Raw genomic sequence first — 21190 nt, 5'->3', positions numbered from 1 at the left:
AAATAAAATGCTAAAAAGCCTCCTGCTTGTATTTAAGAATCATCCACATCCACACTTTCATTGACTCATACAACTATTTGTCAGTTTGCCAACATCAAGTTTCAAGAAGTTCCATTTGTACTTTGTTTTGGAATAAATGAACTGCAATTGATTTGATTTCTTCTAGTAACACCATCACTTTCACTACAGGATTAGGCAAGAAGTAAAATGATATCCATATTTTATCCTAATTTTGGTTAGCTTCTCACAAAGTGGCATGTACCGAATGCCAACAGTTCATTTCAAGCGTGGGCATGAAGGTACATCCGATACTTTAGCTGTTGACCCATGGAATGCGCTGGTTGGGTTCTGTCAGTAAGGGCTTTTGATTCTAAACAAACATTAAGGAGCTTAAATGGATGATAATACAGTAGCTGCCTCAAGCTTCACTGAGACACGTCAGCTCGTTGTTGGTGTCCTGTCAAGCCCTCGAGACACATGTAGACGTGTGACTAAGTGGTCCTTGTCATACTAACCTTCAATTTGGGGTATTTGACTTTCAAAGGTTGATTTCTGAAATGGTGTGTTTGGATTTTGGACATTCAAGGGACAATTATTTTGGTCGAAGGACTGTTTCTCAGATGTTAAGGTTGGGTTTTAGACCTTCGGGGCATAATTTCTACAGTGCAAAGTCTTGGTTTTGTAACTTCAAGAAACAGTTTGAGAAACATGTTTGGGTTTGGGGACAATTTCAGAAATGCTATTGCTTGTGCTTTTGGAACTTTCACGAACACTTTTTGAAATGCGAAGTTTGGGTCAAAACTTTGAGCAATGCTTTCCCAAATGCTAAGTTTAAGTTTTGCATTGTTGTGGGACAGACCTCTAAAAACTCACTGATCAACAAAGGTTCGCGAGCCTAGCGGATGTTGATTATTTATTTTTTTTTTGTCAGAGTTCATTCAAGGTTGCAAATGGTCACAAAAAAAAAGTTTACCTACTGTTTTAATGGTTGCAAACACTGTTAAGTTTGGGTCTTGGACTTCCATGGGACAGTTATACAAATGTTGGATTGAAGGGTAAGTTTTCTAAGTTAGCCTCGATATAAATACCAAATCAAACATGAAATGCTCACCGTCAATAACATGGATGAATGTCTCAAAGATTAAAATAAATAAAAACTAAATAAAAAAAAGCGGAAAGTTATGAACTATGTATGAATGCCTGTAAATGAATGTTTAAGCAATTGCGATGCGAAACAAATAATGGCGAATCTCAAATCCAGAATTACATTTTGAATATATGATATACGGTGTATAAAAGCAGAAGGCCCGAAGCCAGACCATCAATGAGCTACATCCTGCTAGAACCAGATTAAACAGATGCCATGGACAAGCTTACGCAAGAGGCACATGAGTCAGTAGGCCTATCATTGGATTTATATGGGTCAAGAGTATTTGGTAATGACGTATACTCACTTAGGCCCATTCTGAGTGTCTTTTACTTATGCAAGCAGACGTTACTCTCATTATTGAAACACTGATTGGCATCATTCATCCTTCATACAGCGTCATCAATGTGTTTTTCACCCTTTCTTCTCTCTTATTTTTCTTTCCTCCTCGCCTTTTGTTCACACTGCACTTAGCTGTTTTGCTCTATTTTTAAAAACTGGCGTCCACTTGAAATTCCTTAAATATTTGGATGCAGTTGAAAGGTGAAACAGAGGTGTGATGAAGCCAAAATGTTCAAATGACTAAATAGATCATTGGCAATTATAGCTGTGAATAATTAAGTGGTCTGTGTGGGATAATTATTGTTCCATAAAAATGCTGCCGTGTTAATTACTTTGGTGGTTAAAAAGCTGGCGTTATGTTGGTGGTGAAAATTATTATTTAGTATAGAGCAGGCAGCTGAACAAGCAGCAGTTAAATTTATGTAAACGTATTGATCATAGTTTGCATCAAAGTAGGTCGGGTGTTTTTTGCTAGTAGAATCAAAAAGAAAACCGTATCAAAATAATAATTAAAAAAAAAAAAAAAAAACATTGCTCGGTTCTTCTCCAAAAATTGTTATTGACTGTGCATGCTGTATTCAGGTAAATAAAATTACAAATAAGAGAGGCATTAATTAGGGGTAAGACCTTTATTTCTAGGAACATTTTTTTTTTCAATTAATAATTAAAGTGAAGCGAGAGGTAACATCAAAATGAACATCTGTAGCAAAATGGCAAAAACCAAGGAAGATTGGGCAGAACTCAACTCCCTGGAATAATAAACATGAATGTATACAACATGTGGATATTAGATCATATTTAATAGTAGTGAACTTGGTAAGTTTCCACACTTAAAGCTGCTGTTTTGGTTAGCAACAGAGTTCAATTAGCACTGAACCGTAGTATTTGCTTTTTTTCTTTTTTCTTTTTTTTTTTTTTTTTAATAATCAGAAAGCGAGTATGCAGTTTTCAAACTGCTAGCAGGTTTTTAGTGTAGCTTCACTTCACTTCTCCCAGCTCACATCTCGACCCAAATAAATGCCTCAGCTTACTCACCCACACGGCCGCACACCAAAGCAACTAATAATATTCCACTGTTGGGTCATACAGTTTAAATATACATGGATTTTTTTTAATGCAAATTCTACCTCAGTGGTCAGTCAGTGGATCATGATACCTGGTGACAAAATCAATTAAAGAGATGGTCGCAATTTGCGGAAATACGGTATTGATGTCCCAGTACCAAATTGGATTGCCTTCCAATTCCTGTTTGAATTTATATCTCATTAATATAATGGATATATTTTATAAAAATATTGAATAATATAGTGACACAAAATAATAAAATATGTGCAATCTGTGACATGAATTACAAAATTCAACCTTCAAAAGAGGAACAGCACAGGAATGCATTTTAGGAAATTCTTGTATGCTCACGTTTATTTCAACAGAAAGGTCAAATCACTCATTCATGGACTTCTTTTCCGTCCCTTCTCGAACTTCTCTTCTTACTTTGTGGCCTGCCAGCCAGATTAGTCGTGTATTTACAAGTTGGCGCTTGTATTATAAACTCAGACTAAGCTGCCCTTTGCCTGTGTGTAGAAATAGTTGGAAATCTAACCTTTTCACAGCTTTTCAACTGTTTTGATAGCTCCCACCTTTGCATCATCCCCACGAGCTCTGGAAAATAGCAATGTGGGTCGTCTGGAAAAAAAGGGAATAAAAAAAAAAAGTTGCCTGCCACCCTTGTTGTATGACCAAAAAAGTCATTCAGTATGTTTTTAAAATCACAGAAATAATATATTTACAGCTAGGCATCAAAATTATTTATTACGTGTTGAATTGTTTTCCAAATGTTGTAGCATTTCATATCTTGTACAGCTAAGCAATTCTACTAGCTTTTCTTTTTGAACCTTTGTTTCATTTTCCTAACCTTCTGTCCGATTTCCATCTCCCTGCCAGGTGAAGTGTTGAGCCTGCTGGATGATCTCTTCTCGGGTTTGGGTTCGTCCTGCGTCGTGCCCGGCAAAAGGAGTGGCGAACATCCCCACGCACTACTTTATTCCGTCGTTTTCAAGTGCCTGGAGCCTGACAGTCTCTACAAGTAAGTTGGATGTTCTTTGCCAAGTTTTCCTGGAAAAAAACTAACAATCCTGTTTTGGTGGATTCATTTTTTTCCGGTTGGTATGACTACAACAGACCGTATTCACTCAGTTCTTTTGTACGTAAAATTCTTGGAAGTATGGGCCGGTACATAACTGTGATATGTCATTGGACAAAGTATCAAGGTGATCTTGACAAGGCCCTGGCTACGCTACAATCAACTCACTTGCAATGTTGAACAAATCCAAATTTTAGAACAAATCTGGGAGGCGTTTATGATGTTCTTCGATCAAAAGCCAAGAATTTTTTATACAACTTTTGCTTCCAGCTTCAGAAATTTTAAGAGCCTCTAAAATAGGTATTTTTAAAACAAAACATTTTCATGCAGCCTAAGAAAACCAGATTGATATGGAGATTTGAGAGAGAAATATGCACCTGTTTTAATTCCAGAAAAAGGGACATAGGTTCATTATGCAGAGCTCTGGTACAACAGTACAAAAAGAGAGGAGGACAGCTGGAGACATTTGGAGACAATAACTGACAGTGAAGATCTTCAACAACTTTTTTGGCAGGTCTCAAGTCTGCCAAAGCAAACGTCTGAAGGAGATCAGAGCAAAATGGACACGCTTCAGTTTGACTCACCTCTGTAGTCATAAATAGAATGGTTGAACTGTCTCTTATCACTGTCTGAGCAATATTTTATCAGATCCCAGACTTAGCCAGGCTAGCCATAAACTCCAAAATCAACACCCATGCTGAGCATCATATTGTGAACTGTACCAGATACCAAAACAAGAACAGACATAATCAGCTCTTTGGTAATATTGAATATTCTGCAATTGATGTGCTGAATGCCAAGACTCCAAGACATTCACCCTCAAATTTCTTAAGGGCACCTTTGTCCCTATGTATTTCCAGATAGAGTAAGTGAAGCAGCTTCTCGTAGACAGGCTCTAACCAAATGGTGACCTTGGTCTGTTTTGAGAAACTCTACCACAAAAAAACAGGTCCATGACTTAAATCGGTGGGAACGATGATGTGTTAAATGGCCGTATGTGCACAGCCATAGATATCAACACGTAACATAAGTGGTCTGTTTTCGTAAGAAAATAAATATACAATTTCAAATCCTAACTTCTAAACATTTATTATATTGAAAAGGGATTGTCTGGCAACCAGTTCAGGGTGTACACCACCTACTGCCCGAAGCCGGCTGGGATAGGCTCCAGCACCCCCATGACCCTTGTGAGGAGTAAGCGGTTAAGAAAATGGATGGATGGATGAAGGTTAAAACACATGCATCCTGTTGTGAAATAAATTTCCATTTTTTGTTACATTACAGCTTTTAATACTTTATTCTGCATTGTAGGAATTCCAATCAACATTTTTCTTCACAATCATGACTTTCCCAAAAGTTTTATCAGTAGATAAGAATATTTGGGGAACGACCATTGGTTTAATCTAAAGAAATCTCTTCTACTTACACGAACTTACAAAACGAGGCTCATTTCAAACTTTGTTGCCTTGTTATCTTTGTTTATGCATTCTTCACAGCGTTGTTTTGGACTGATAAGGGCCGAATTTACGTCGAAATTACGTCTGAGGGCACATCTGTTTGCAGCCAAACACACTTGTCTAAATCAGGTAGCCAGATAAAACCTCCACTGGAGTTGGCGTCAGACTTGATCATTAGAGAGGCTGCTATGGCAGCAGGCTCTTGCATTGGAGACGTCAGACTCCCATTTGAAAAGCACTCAATTCTGAAAATGGTTGATACTGTTGAAGTAATTTGATTTCATAATCTAAATTGATTATGGCTGTTTTTTTATATATAAAAACATGTCTAAATCATACAATATTGTGATGATGTTTTAGGGATAGTAGATGCTAAGCTCGAGCACTTAAACTAATAAGGCTGTCTACTAATTAATCGCACAATATCCTGCAATTAATCGTGATTAATCACATTTTTATACTACTATTTTGTACAAATCTTGTAACATTTTTATTTGATTAAAATCTAGGAATTAATGTAAAATCATCAAATGGAAAATATATTTAGAGTCAAAGACTTTTGTAATATCTTTTTTTGATCCTTTAGAACAGAGCAGGCTTAAAATAAAAGTTCAAACATATTTTTCTCAGACAATTCTCAAAACTCCTCACTTACAGGTTTAGTTCTGTGCACGAACACCACACTCGAGCAGCATTGGTTTATGAGGCCCTATCACCTTTACGTGTAGATATTATTTGGCCTTCTCTAAACTTTTACATGCACATGTCCAATGGCAAAAAGAAAATAAAAATGGATCCATTGATCAACCAATGCATTGCTGGTCTGATTAGAATCGTTCAATAACCAGTCCTCATCATAATGCTATTCACATTTTGACATCATGAGCCCAGTGACTCGTCACTTGCTCGTCTTTAAACATGATGTTGTCAGAGGAAAGTTTACACTGAGCTCGGAGAGATTGGAGGAGTCATAACTGGGTTTACATGGAGCCATGTATTCCGATTAGAATGAATGGGAATGGCCAAACGGAATGAAAATGCTCCATATAAACACCTCAATCAGAATGAAAAAGCCTGAATCTTAATGGAATTTAATTCAGATTCACAGAGGTGGATATTCATTTTTGATAATCTGAGCATCATGTAAACAATTCAATCGGAATGGCCGGCAAGCTCTGTCATGACATCATCGTTTCCGCCCATTAAAATGCCGACGTCTTGCCAAGAGCTTGTCTGTGAGGGGAGGACTTATTTTAAAGTACTTGTTTTTATCAAGCTGTTGCTTCAATACAAGTGTTAAAACTATCACAACTATGTGCTAATGACGAATGAGCTCCATCTTGTTAAATCACATGCTGACCTGATTAAAGGAGAATTGGAATCGATCGCGTCACATGTAAACAGTTGACCACAGAACGTCTTTCAGAATAATTTCAATCAGAATAACTAAAAAAGTCTCCATGTGAACCAGAAAGGCGTAGAAGTGGACATCATTTGTAATGCATTCATCGATTAATTGAACAAACACCTATAAATGTTGCCGTTGTTGGAGAACAGAAACTTGTGCAAACGGTGCTGAATCATGTCACAGTTGGACACAGGCAGAACAGCAGGCAATCACTAAAAAGTTTGGGAAATGCACACTGAAACTAATTACAAACAGGAAAATCGCTTCTAAACCGTCAACAATTGTCCAATAAATTTTCTAAATTTAGTCAGTTTGGATCTCTAATCCTTCTCTGTTGACAACGGATATGAACACAACGCTGCTGATGAGAAACTCATTATTTGAGCTGATTATTTTCACAAGTTGGCCTCTTGACTCATGAATCATTCATACCCCAAAAATGTGTCATTGATTGATGTTTTTCTACCTCCCATTTGTTTTTGACTGTGTGCATTGTTGGACAATGTCCTCATCTCCTGCAAACTGCCCAACATCTTCCTGATTACTCCTCAGCTGCTTCTAATTGTCTACGAAAGTCCGTCTCCAGACCAGACAGTCCATTTGTTGGAATTCCTTTGCCAACCCATCCATCTTATTGCTGGCCTGTGTGAACCGTGGCCTTTTGTTTCCCCCGTCCTATTAACTCCTTTAGGCACCTATATAGCAGAATATTAGCCAAAAATAGACAACAATGTATTTCTTTTCCCTGTTTTTGATTGGCATGCAAATGAGTTAACATGATATATTTGAAGTTAAATATTGTGCGCCAGTTGTTGCACAAGACTCACCCCCCACCTCACCAAAAAAGGTCAGTTGTTAGTTCTTAAATGACCCATACAACCTTTCCAAAGAATGACTCATGAGCATTTGGGGGATAGGGTTTATTATATGTTGTCCACACACTCTCACTCTCTCTCTCTCTCTCTCTCTCTCTCTCTCTTTACTCGGCAGTACATCAACTGTCTTGCGTTTTCATTTTCTTATGCCTCCGCTTTCTTTTCTTTCCAGTGTCTCCTTCCCCATCCAAAATGTAATAAGCGGATGCCCATGTGAAACCGTTGTCGAAAACGCGAGCAGGTATTGCCCGTCGATTGCAGCATAGTCAGATTCCGAGCGGAGGCCCCGTCTGCTTGCCAAAGTAGTTGACGAAAGTGAACAGGCTGCAACTGCTCAATACGTTTTTCGACTGTTGGATTTTCAAGATGCTGTCACTTGTTATTTTGGGCCCCGATGCTGCTGCTGATCTGCAAGATTTGAGGATTTCCAAGCAGTCAGATATTCTAAGCTGCCACAAATTCTTGTGGCGGCGAGAAACAATTCTACGCGGCTCGGATTGATTTGTGGGCTGCCTCGACTGATGTGCGTCCAAACTGCTGATGTCATGGAAAAGGCGTCCCCTTCTGCCCTGGCGTCCACCCGCATGCCAAAAATACTGCCTTAATTGATCCTCTCTCTCTCGCTGGCTGTCACTTTGTGCCAGGCATCCTCTCCTGTTGGGCTTTCTTGTCCTGTCATGTCATCTCTTGTTGGGACATACTTTGACTGTCTCATTAGATTAGGAGGAAACTGCTCACTTTAATGTCAATGTAGTTCATTTACACGCTAATCTGACATTTGTCTACCTTGTTGCTTGCTGAGCTTTCACCTAACTATGGCACGAGGTCACAACCAGCCAGATGCCAGACCACTTTGTGTGCGTGTGTGTTTCTCTTTGCTACAATATGGGGCCCATACACACGTTTTTGTTTTTTTTTCCCTGGTTTAACTACCATTGTGGGGACTGACTTGATCTTGTGAGGATATTTCAGATGTCTTTTTGATGTTCAATACTTGGTTTTAGAGTTTTGGTTTGAATTGGGTTTTGGTTGGGGTTAGGCAATCAGTTGTGATGGTTAGGGTTAGGGGGTCACTGACATGTCCCCACTACGATACAAAGGTAAACGTGTGTGTCTGTCTAAGTTTAATTTAATTAATTTGCTATAAAGGTTTATGGCGACCAAAGTGTTTGGCACAGAAAGTGTCTCGTTAAGCGTGTGTGTTAATTAAAATTATGTGTGCGACTGTTTTTGTGTGATTTTATTATTATACCTGTGGGGCCTAACAGTTTTGATGGACTGAAGTGTTTGTAGTGGCATCTTAAGGTCATACGTGCGTGGCCTTGCATGTGTGTGTTAGGTAAATTGACTGACTTATACCTGTGGGGTTCGACAGGTTCGCGGGGACCCAAAGTGTTGCGCCAGACAAGCCGCCTCTTAAAAGTGTGTGCGTGTTCCTGACTTTGCTCTTTTCCAAGGACACATTTGGCACTAAAAAGCAGCTAGTTTGCAGGGGAGCTTGTTAAATCGGGGACAAAGGCCAAATCCGCTGTTAGCGAGGAAACGGCTGCCTTTTGGGGTCAAGGTTAGGATTCGTTTTTAGTCGCCTGTGATTACAGTATGTTTACGTGTATGTAACATACCCCCTGAAAAGGGGGGGGATTGAAGTGAGGGTGGGTGGCCACAGAGGTTTGTGTGCGTCTTGCCAAGTTTCATACTTGATGTTTGACATTCTCGTGGCAGGCCAGACCACGTTTTGGTTTCTTTGTGCTCCCAAGCGATCTTTATCATCATCGGACACCCTGTTTATTCGACCCCCTGCGCCGTCTCTCAATCGCATCTTAAGAATGAAACCCAAACTCGCTGCCAAAAAAAAAAAAAGTTCCTTTTCAGTGATATGCGAATGAAGCTGAAATATGTTTCCCCTCCATTTCCACATAATATGTTAATGTCTTTGCACAATGAGCAGTTATCCCACTCTTGTCTCAAACCAGCAAACAAAAACATCTACACAGTCGAGTCCCCGGAGAGGCTTTAAAGTCCTGGCAGAAACTATTTTATAACTGCACATAACAACCTTGTAATTGCCGTTGGGGTAGACTGAAGCCAAGTTTTAAAACACTGCTATGAAATGTTGGCAAACATAGACATTGGGTTGCCTTGATAAAATGTCTCCCTTGTTATAATCGGGAATAGAATAGAATAGACCGGTATGTTTTTCCTTTGCACACCACATATTTTCTATTTAGTTATGAAGCTAACAATTAGCCATCTAAACAAGACAAGCAAGCTTGCCAAACAAGTAAATTAGAATGAAAATATATTATTTGTTGGACAAAATTATTTTTTTTCCACCAGGTCATACTACATGATGTCCAAAATATGAGCACTACATACATACTAGTTGATAAAAGGGTAACTGTACATTCTGTATATATTTTCCATGAAAAATGGGGGGAAATTAGTAAAAAAAAAAAAAAAAAGAAGAAGAAGAATCCTGCAAAACTGTGGAAAAATCCAAAATATGGAAAAAAAAAAAAATTATGCAGATTTGTAGTGATTTGCAGGACTAACAGTTCCACAATAATAAAATTTTGAGTGAGTTGATTTTTGTGAGAGAAAAAATAAGTTATTGTGCTTAATTTATTTGCTTCAAACTCTTTGTTTACATATTAGTATGTATTATTTATTATACGTATTTTTCACATGTGCACATATTTTTTCCAAATTTAAAATGTCATGTTTTTCATAAATCTGGTGCCCCCCGCCCCCTCCAGTAGTACTGCTGAAAAATAGTGGGCCCTCTCCAGCATTTAAATTGCTCAACCCTGGTATAGTATAATCCATAGCATTACAATGCATATTTAACTGGACTCAACTCCTTATTTGTGAAGCACTTTAATAACAACCACAGCTGTAACAAATTGTTGTAAATATAACACAAAGCACAATAATTAGAACACTGATAACGATAAATGAATAAACAAACTGTTTATTATCCATGACAGCTAGACACGGATAAATAAACAAGGCCTTTGATAGTGTTGGCTTGTTGAGATAAGTCTATAGTTATCCTAATTTCCTGCTCGCTTTGTGCACCCATCTGTCCATCTGCATGTAATACTGTGAACAGTTTAAGTCTCACAGGCTGACATTGTTTTTGCTGGGCAGAGGAGCCACCAAATCTCATGCAAACTTGGGTGAGGTTCTTGGGGGAATACCACATTCACAAGATCAGACAAACTATGCGAGCAATGCCCAAACAGGTCACGTTACAACCAAAACAAGCAGTACTTGGACCGTGCCTCAATAGACATAATTTAAAACATTGCAAATGGGTTTCGGTAGAAATGCAATAAAAATATTCCAATTCGTATGTTTTCTGAATTTGTGCATGAGGCATGGTTAATACTTGGAATTTGGGCTCGGTTGTTCTGTCTCATTGTGTTTTTGCGGTAGTCTGAATTGTTTTCATAGTGGCAATTCTAGAAACACTAATTGAATAAAAATGTTGAAACATTTCATACTTATGAATTAATTTGCTCCTTCAAAGCATTCACTGCTGTGCTTGTGGATGTTTTCCCATGATTTTTTTAAACACCAAATATAATGTAACAAACTAATAACTGATGCATGATTTTTTTTTTAGAGGAAGTTTTAATACGAATACAACTTTTATACAACCATCCATCCATCCATTTTCATGACCGCTTATTCCTCACAAGTGTCATGGGGGTGCTGGAGCCTATCCCACTGATTTCGGGCAGTAGGCGGGGTACACCCTGAACTGGTTGCCAGCCAATCGCAGACTTTTACACAACCATACATGAAATATGTAACGTAATGTTGAAATTGTTTTGTCTTTTTTTAATGCGTTATAGTGCAAATTATTTATGTATTTCGGTTACTGGCAGATAAGTTTGTCCGATGATGCCCATTTTATGAATTATCATGTGGTGCAACCAAAAAGAAATTACCAATTTGGGATTTTTTTTTTTGTAATACATTTAAAGACAGGAGTTTGTCAGCCACACATGAGAGCAGCTATCAGGTTTCTTCCGTCTCATGTAAAATAAAAGTTAGCCTTTTTAGCAACTGGTATATGTAGTGGTCATATTCGGACATAGTGTATGTAGAATGTACCTGAAAAAAATATTACTTTTGGCAAACACATATTTTCTATTTTCATATTTTTACTTGCGTGGCTAGCTAGCTTGTTTTGTATAGATGACTAATTGTTAGCTTCGTAACTTTGATTCAATTTGAAAATATTACCGGTATGTGTTGGCCCAATCATCATCTGGTGTGACCAATATTTCCATGATAGACGTATGTTCTAAATTACAGATGTCCTAAATTGTAGATAATGGCCCATCAATGGCCCATCTATATACCCACCCCTACCCCAAAAGCCACTCAGCGGCACATTACTATTATTATTAAATAACGACAAATGAAAAGTAGCAACTTTGCTATATTTACGTATGTCTGAACTACACTGTCGCTAATGAATGAAATAACATATGAACTACATTTTCAAATATGTATGGTTTTTGCAAACAGGTTATGATAGTTTCTGTTAGATACGTATATACCCATTTATTAATTTGCGTCTTTGATACAGTTCTGCATTTTGATGATTTTTCAGATCTAGTGTTTGTGCATTTCTTTGCCCCAATGGACTGTTTTTTTTTTTTTTTGCATACAGTTCATTTTTCACCAAATATTGAACCGCAACTATGAGCGCAATGGTCTGAAAATATAAGATGCCCTGCCCAGTCAGCCGCGGGATAAACGAGCAGACGTTCAGTAACAGTTTCCATGGGAGGATCTGCGCAGGTGCTTTCACTTATACCGGTTGTTGGACTATGCGGCCAGACTGAGGTTTGGCATAGCCGCGCTTGGATATAAGATATTACGAGGTGACACAGGTGTGACAAAACAAACAGAAACTTCAGGGAGTTGTCGTTCAGCCGTGATTCTTCCCCCCAGAGAGTCTAGTAAAACTGAACAACCTTTAATACAATACATTAATTTTCTTTGTGGTTTTGAGTGAAAATGACCACAAAGATTCTCCATGGTTATGCTAGCAAACATGAGTTTTTCCTTTGCCACTAAATGAATCTTGCTGGCTAAATGTGTGCAAATTCTACATGGTCCGTTTCTTCCCGCACTTCCTTTTTCATTCGCCATGACACACCTTGACATTTGCAAAAGGCCATTTAAAGGTGAGATGTGCTCGCGTCTGATCCCCGACCGTCTCAAACCGTTTCCCGTGCCATACTATCAGGGTACTGAGCGGTCCTGAAGTCTGTCACTGAGGCCTCCCAAAAAATCTTTTGTATTGTTTGACATTTCCACAGGGAAAATCTTTGGCCTGGTAGAGTTCACGGGGACACAAGTCAGACCCTGTTTTACTCCTAAACATTATTCAAACCTGTGGATTCTTTCGAAAAAGCCCTCATACAGTGCTAACTTCAAATTCAAGTGATTGTTGAATATTTTTGTGAGAAAGGTGCGGGCACATTGAAGAAGTGATTAGCATGATGTTCTCATGTGAGTATGAATGTTTGTTTGTCTACCCTGTTATTGGCTAGTGATCATATTATCCGGCTCACTTATGAACCGGAGTAGGGCAATCTCACACGAGCCGACACAAGTTGGCAGAAAAGACGATCCCAGAAACGTAGGCCCAGACAAGAAAAATACAATTTGGCAATTTATAACAGAAAAAAACACAAAAATAAAAGGTAACAAAAGGTGCTGGCAAAAAGAGCCGGGAGGAAAAACAACCGAAAACACGTACACAACGCACAGACAAAAGTACTAACAAAAAACCCGCAAGGACGACGACTATCATATCAACGCGGAGCACGACTACTATATATGCACAAACTGAAGACGACGCAAGAATACTACACGTGAAAAACTCCGAACACTATCAAACAAAAACTATTGCATATGGCGAGCCACAACGAGGATTCAACAACGGGTACAGAGAATAACTTGACACACAGCAGCGAGCAAGGAATTGTCCAACAGGTGACAGTTGTTCCCAGAGTCCTTAAAGTCCATTGATTAAAATGCGGCACAGGTGCGGTGCTGGTGGGAACGCCCCCTCACTCGCTCACTGGAAAAACACCAGACAAAACAGACTGAGAACAGGATCATGACACAAGCAACATAGAAAATGGATGGAAATATGTCCAAAATTTTTTGGTCAAACATTTTTTTGAATTTGAAGCTAGCATCATGTGACATTATCATAGCATGTGAGCTGTCATTCTACACCCAAAGACTTCACTTCAGCCGGCATCGACGGATTACCTCCATATGTCGTTCTGAAAGGCTGACAGTAGTAAAAGAAGAACAATTTGACCAGAGGCATCCGTGAAGGAATTCTAAACAGAAATGGCTCCAAGTCATTTGGTGTTGGTTTTGTTGGGTCCGATGTTTGGAACTGTTCCTGGTTTTATATTAATGAATTGCTGCTTCCTGTTTGGTTCATTGCCTTTGGACCGGACTCTTATTGTTACAACACAATGTTGTTACAAATGACTTTGCTTCTGCTTTCACTGTTGTTTTGTATTTTGAATCTGCTGAGCTAAGGCGTAGACTGCTACATTAGCTTCCGCACTAGCTAGCTATTCACAGACTGTTTCACTGCGTGTTTTATATTATCATTTGAAATTTTTACATCACATTAATGGTCGATTTGAATTCATCTATACTGTTTGTTGTATATTTTATGACATATGAGTGTTTTTTGTACAAATATTTACTGTGATTATCACTTGACTGCTGGGTTATCATAGGTTAGTGATAGACTATGGCACGTTCCATTAGCAACAATTTGGGTTTCATATTCCTGCTGTGGGAATGCTAAACTTTGGATGGGTGAGAGGTGTTTACATATGAAATCATCCATCCATCCATTTCATGAACCGCTTGCTCCTCACAAGGGTCGCAGGGGTTGCTGGAGCCTATCTCAGCCGGCTATGGGCAGGTGGCGGGGTACACCCTGAACTGGTTGCCAGTCAATCGCAGATATGAAATAATATAAGATTTAAATGTCCTACAGACATTTACATCGCAACTTTATTTAGGTCAAATGTTTGCTTTTTGAATGTTAATACCATGTTAATTGTTGTTCCCAGGTTCACTCTCTATGCGGTGGACAGCCGGGGCAGTCACTCGGATGCCAGCTACGTCTCTGTAAGAACGTCGTGCCCGATGGTTGACGATAGCCGAGCTGAAGGTACAGACATTCTCAGAATTGTTGCTGTCTTCCATTTTTTTGTGTTTTCCTGGTAAGCACAAAAGAGGAAAAATAGAAAAAACCTACCCTGATGATACAATCGAGCAATTATCGCATTACAGTTTCTCAAATGCCGGGTGGTTTTGTTTTTCTTCGTTCTGTAATTTACGCTAATAAATCATACGAAGTTGGTCTGCTGCTCTGGAGGACACACATCTGAAGGACATAAACTAACAAACTTGTTTTCCCTGTCACTGCACTGACTTAAACGACCTTGGTGTTGAACTGGCAAAAAAAAAAAACTGATGAAGAATTTCACCCAAATGGCTTTGGGAGAAAAAACAACGCAACATAACCTCAAAAATTCCGAATTGTAGACTGAGATTTTTCAAAACAACCTACTCAATGTCCTTTTTGAACACTTCAATTCATCTCCTCAAACTGAATGTTTTCCCTTGCTTTTCAAGAGATTGCAGACAAGGTGTACAACTTGTACAACGGCTACACCAGCGGCAAGGAACAGCAGCTGGCGTACAACACCTTGATGGAAATCCCTCCTCCGCTGCTCTACCGAGTCCAGCACCACTACAATTCCCTCTATGAGAAGTTTGGCGACTTTGTGTGGCGCAGTGAGGACGAGCTGGGCCCCAGGTGAGAGGATTTGGAATAGCAGAGGGTGCTTAAAATAGAGCCCACTTAGACGTCTGAGTAATCTAACAGTTTTATCGTCTAGACGTTTTTGTGACGTTTTATTTCGCATCCATTACAGTCATCCTGAGGCTTCTTACATAATGAGAACTGCCTGGTGCAGCCTGGCAATTTAGCTTACAGTTATTCACTCTACTGGTAATGCCAAGATGGTGAATGAAAAGGTCTTTAAAATCCTGTCACTAAAATTGATTACGTCTACATTCAGTTAATATTCAGTCAGGTGTAAATTCTAGTTTATGAAACATTCGGGATAATCTGATTGCATGCGTGAACAGACAGTTACTATGTACGTATATTAGAGTGGCCATATTTTCATTTCCAAAAAAAACCTATCCATCATGATAACGATCAGGATTGTTATCAGGCTTCTGCAGAGCTTGCTAATGAGCTGATCTTATGAATCAGGTGTGTTGGAGGATGGAAACATCCAAAACATGAGGACTGGAGTTGGTAATCCCTGCTGTAGACCAAGATTCGTTACGAATAGTTTCTTTGTAAGGATGTACCCCGATCATGTTTATAAGACCAAATATTCGGGTTAGAAAAGGAGTAACTCAGGGGTCTTATTCAGGTTTTTGAAAATCAAAATAAGTGCATATTCTGTTTTTTTGTGCATTTACATGCTTTTCAAAACCCGGCAATTTAGCAAATTTGGTTATATTGGTTTTCCCTTCAGATAGTTAATTGGTTAAAACCTCTTCTATTTACATTAGCATTCGCTGATAGAACAGTTGTGTTACTGCAGTATCCATACTCTTTCCTACTTCACCTTGGCTATCATGGTTTTCCTTGTCACCATTTGTGAGGTAGCATGCCAAATTGGTTTGACTTTTGAGATAATAATTTTGATTGAACTGTTAATTGTGCCACATTTGATGGACTATAAGTTCGAAGTTGATGGATGGAAGGTGACATTTGCTGTTGTTGTTCCCCAGAGACACTCTGATATATTGTTTGTAAGCTTGCCTTGGTCAGTGCAAAATCTGTTGGCCAATATCTGCATGATGTTTTTTTTGTGTGTGGGCACCGGTGAGGTGGTCTTGGGTGTGTTGAGGGGATTGGTGGGGTGTCCTCTGGATGAGCGTGCTTTAGATTATTTACTGCCTGAAGTTGGCAGGCTTGGAGCCTCATTGAGAGTAATTTACAAGCGTGCTCTATTGGTGGTGCTTTTTTTTTTAAAGACCAAAAGAAGAATGGCCAACTGAAACGTAAGCACAATCAGCGCTCAACCAGGCACCAACTCTCCTTGGAGCTTCCCGACGTCCACGTGGATTCATTTGAATAGCTCTATTTATAGCTGCATTATTCTCAACATCAATACTGTTTTTCCCAAATACACAAATGCAAAAGTATTCCCATGCATCACTCTTGAATTTCTTCACGTGAGTCCAAACATAATGAAATGAGCTCTAACCTGAAAGTCAATTCCTAGTTTGTCTCCCAACTTGTGTGTTTTTTGTTGCTTTCTGTTTGTTCAGCATCACAACGTTTCATTTGTCTCCAGTTCACACGCTTGTGAGTCTCTCTTGATTATGTGTTTGGTATTCTGTTGTGTCAGACACAAGAATTTTCAAGTGGGGAAATGAGAAAATGTTTCCCCCATTTTCAGCAAATAAGTGAAAAGGATGCCTGTACTCCTTTTTGCCTAACTAAAGACAGATGTTGATGCTCAGCAGACGCTGCTTTTCAAAACAAATGGAATTTTTCCCCCTTCTCCGTGTGTGTTTTCCTCATTTTCAGAATCCCCACCAGTTTAACAACCTTGAATTCAAACCCAACTGTAGGTGTATTCGGTCGTTTTTCTGCATTGCAAGCATCTTTCCTCTTTTGCGTCGTAAACAGTGGCAAGCAGCGGAGCCGCATATCCAGATTCTCGCTTTCTCTGACTCCAGACAGCTGGTGGGCTGTTCAACAACATCGCTATCTGACAATTCAACACGCAGCTGCATGCGATAGTTTTGACCCACGCTGGCAGGCAGGACACGATTGCTGCGGCTTGGAATCAGCGACTGCGCTACGCTACCACAAATATTATGTTATTCATTTTTTGGTGCATTCGTTTGTTTTGTGGTATCAGGTAAACCTCTGTGTTGACCTTGATAACATATGCGCAAGCACAACTTTTGTGAACTCTCAGCTGATGGACTAACAGTTGAAAGAAGTGGCAGTTCTTTGAATAACAATTAATGTCCGATGAGTAGACTACTGAAGAAAAAAATAAACTTCAAAAAATTAAGTGAACATTTAGGTTAAAATATCAGTAGTTTACAAGATGAAAATGGCCAAAGAATTGACAGAATTAAAGAAGAAGAACTTTACTGTACATAACGTTAAAACCTAACAAAACATATTTGGCAGGTAAACAGGTGAAGTAACGGAAAATAAATTGATAAGAATTTGGGGGGGGATTTGTGAGCAAATCAACTGAATTGTATTTCGGAAAATGATTCATGATTTATGTTCATTACAAAAGTATCATAAATGAACACCAGGAAAAATAGGACACAGGAATTCACAATTCTTGGAAGAATCTGTACTTGCTAATTGCATCGACTAATAAAACTTCAATACATTATCAAATTGAGAGGTAAATTAGTAAGGGAAAATACCAGAATAATAAAAATGACATCAAATTTTACAGGGCAGATGATAATTGCTGAATTTCTGAACCATAATTGACGATTCATGTTCATTGCATAAACTGTTGAAATAAGTGATGAAAACATTAGGAAGACTTTTTTTTGTGAGCAAATTTTACAAAAAAAAAAGACCAGATCATTAGAGTCTTTGAAAAATATTTGACAGGTTATAATAATAAATGCACCGGAATTGAGTGTGCAGCTCTAGTTACTCCATGTGAATGTTATCGGAATATTGGGACAGTACAGGTTAAAATGTCCACGAGAAGAGAAAGGAGTGCAACTGTCTGTATGGGAGTGGGAGTCATTCTGAATGGAAGTGGGATTTTTTTTTTCTTCTTCTCCACTATGGTCCAGGGGTGAAAATCTATATATATATGGTTTGAACTAACAATACGTCACATACTTCTTGATCCCCCAAAAAAGCATGGAATTGTTTTTCAAGTGCATTGTTCATTGTGTGATTCTCCCAGAAAGGCCAACCTGATCCTCCGACGGGTGGACAAGATCAGCCACTACTGCCGATCCCTCCTGCGCAGCACACACATCCAGAGCCGCACTGACACAATGGCGTACGTCTACTGCCGCAGCGACGACGGCCGGATCCCCGGCGGCGGCGGCGCGTGGAGCGGCTCGTTGCACGAAGGCCGCACCGCTTGCACGGAGAAGCTCATTTCTGTACAGCGCAATACGTACAGCAACACCAAACTCCGGTGAGACGCGCTTGCGTTTTGTGATGTCACTGACTGATGCAGCAGCTGACGTCGCCCTGCAGTGGGTGTCTCTGCGAAGAAGAATCCGTTGGACGATAAACAATTGTGTGTGGCTTACTTTTAGCGTAAGACCCAAAAACAGAAGAGCGACGTGAAAATGTAGATAGATGTTGATGGAGGGTAGAAGATAATCCTCAGCCAATCAGCCAGCTGTCTGTTTAAATACGTTGAATGTAACATTGTCGTTGCTTTGTTCATGCTTTTACGTGAAACACTTAAAAGAGAGATTTAAAAAAAAAAAAAAAAGTTCAAAATCTTAAATGTAAATTTGCCTTTTTTTTTCTTTTTTTTTTTCTTTTTTTAACTCATTCACTCCCAGCCATTTTCACAGAAGCCATCCCGTTCGCTCCCGGCTGTTTTACTGAATTTTGACTGATTTTGCAAGGCCCACAGAATATTGTGTTCAATTGCTATAAAAGCATGGAAAAGAAAGAAAGTATGTATCTATCTGTTTCCGTTTTGCAGCAATTAGCATTAGAAGAGAGCTAAGTTTCATCAGTTTTCACAAATCTATTTAAAATTGTAAGTAATTTAGCTTTTTTTCTAGATGGCCCTGGTTGATCTCCTTTGCTCTGCTGCCACCTGCTGGCCGTTTGTGTACTAACTACCATTTCTGCAACCGTTCTTTGCAGTTGAGAGGCTGCATAAAGCCTTCTGTATGCTCTAGCATATGGAAAGAAAAAAAAAACATACGTCTTTGGGACACTTAAAATGTAAAAAAAACAAAAAAAACGTATTTACACGTTATTGGGAGCAAATGAGTTAATCATAACTTAAAAATGAGAAATGTTCAAGTCATTGCATTCATTGTTTTTAGATTTTCAAATCCAGACAAAATAACCAATTCTTCAAATTCAAAGATACTCTCCAAATGGATCCTGGATCAGGATTAAGATGTCTTGGCTTCTCGTCGGTCGGTCTCTTTGCAAAAAGTTTTGGTTTAATCCCGCAGACTCATACGTGACCATTGAAAAAGACTGTTGGCATAGCCAGTACATTTAAAAGTACCGAGGAGGACATACTCCAAAGTGCCCCAATTATTCACCCATTTGAATGTTTGCTAACCAAAACAGAAGCACCGCCCCTTCATTTAAAATAGGAAAAAAAATATATACACAGTATCTTTTTAATATGAACCTGTCTGAACATGTTTGGCTGACCTAAAACAATTGTATTACAAGGCTTTATATGTTTTCATGGTTTATGATGTGACAAAACTCACGATAAGGTCAATAAAGCCCATTTTGTACGCTTATAATCAAGTTCATCATTGATCATTTTTGTCCCATTGAAAACGGGTTATGTTTGTGTTTACCATGTACCATGAGCCTGTTCTCAAGAGAATTCAGTCAGATTGTATACAAAAATAACATTGGAACTTTGATTTTTTTTTCTTTTTGTTTTTTTTCTTTTTTTTTTGTTTGTTTTTTTTGTTTTTTTTTATTGATTCTTTTGAAAATAATTAAACACAACCACAAGAGCTGTAATTGCTTTGAATGTAGTTTTCATTGCACTGTATACCCATGTTTTTTTTTTTCCTCTTGTAGCAGGAAAATAGGCTAGTTATGAACGTGTTATTAACTTTTCAAATTGTTTCCTGCAAAACCTTTTTACAAGAGCACATGATAAGATTCAATCGCCCAAATGAAATGAAATGTCCTATGAAAAAAAACGAGAGCTTATCTCTCTCTACTTATTTGCTTTTTTTTTTTTTTTTTTTTTTTTTTTACCTAGACAATGCCTTTATTTACATTTACAGTATGTTCATTTTATGTCATATAAACTGTAAAAATAAATTATATTGTACATTGTACACTTGTATAAAACTGTATAATGTGGATTTTATTGTCTTTTTTTTTCTGGAGAATGTGATATATTAAAAAAAAAAAAAAAAAAAAAAAAAAGAAATGTATATACCTAATAATGTATTGGTCTCATTGAGTGTAAATGGCCGTTTTAACTTACTAAACATTGTTTTTTTAAAAAAAACAAAAAAACAAAAAAAACAAAAAAAAAACACCTTACTAAGCATGGTCATTTACAACAACAACAAAAATCAGCCTTACTATACATTGTCGGGTTTTTTTAATCAAATAAAAAACGCCTTACTATACATGGTCGTTTTTTTAACAAAATAAAAAACGCCTTACTATACATGGTCGTTTTTTTAGAGGGGAAAAAAACGCCTTACTATACATGGTCGTTTTATTAATCAGATAAAAAACGCCTTACTATACATGGTCGTTTTTTTTTTAACAAAATAAAAAACGCCTTACTATACATGGTCGTTTTTTTAACAAAATAAAAAACGCCTTACTATACATGGTCGTTTTTTTAACAAAATAAAAAACGCCTTACTATACATGGTCGTTTTTTTAACAAAATAAAAAACGCCTTACTATACATGGTTGTTTTTTTAACAAAAAAAAAACGCCTTACTATACGTGGTCGTTTTTTTAAC

At 38.2% G+C, this 21190-nt stretch overlaps 1 protein-coding gene across 9 annotated transcripts in view; it reads left to right on the top strand.

Annotated features, from left to right (window-relative positions):
• The window catches only part of astn2 (astrotactin 2), a 295092-nt gene extending 274510 nt beyond the window's left edge, over positions 1–20582 (top strand). For all 9 annotated transcript variants that reach the window (XM_077496750.1, XM_077496751.1, XM_077496748.1 and 6 more), the window contains 4 exons: positions 3431–3572; positions 14506–14606; positions 15074–15257; positions 18430–20582. In XM_077496750.1, coding sequence (XP_077352876.1) covers positions 3431–3572; positions 14506–14606; positions 15074–15257; positions 18430–18673 — 671 coding nt within the window. In that variant the 3' untranslated portion in view covers positions 18674–20582. The remainder of the gene's footprint in view (positions 1–3430; positions 3573–14505; positions 14607–15073; positions 15258–18429) is intronic.
• Positions 20583–21190: the final 608 nt, after the last annotated feature.

Source organism: Festucalex cinctus, chromosome 15, assembly GCF_051991245.1.
Source record: "Festucalex cinctus isolate MCC-2025b chromosome 15, RoL_Fcin_1.0, whole genome shotgun sequence".
Classification (NCBI taxonomy): domain Eukaryota; kingdom Metazoa; phylum Chordata; class Actinopteri; order Syngnathiformes; family Syngnathidae; genus Festucalex; species Festucalex cinctus.
The sequence above is the reverse complement of the archived record's forward strand: the minus strand, read 5'-3'. Positions and strand labels throughout refer to the sequence as shown.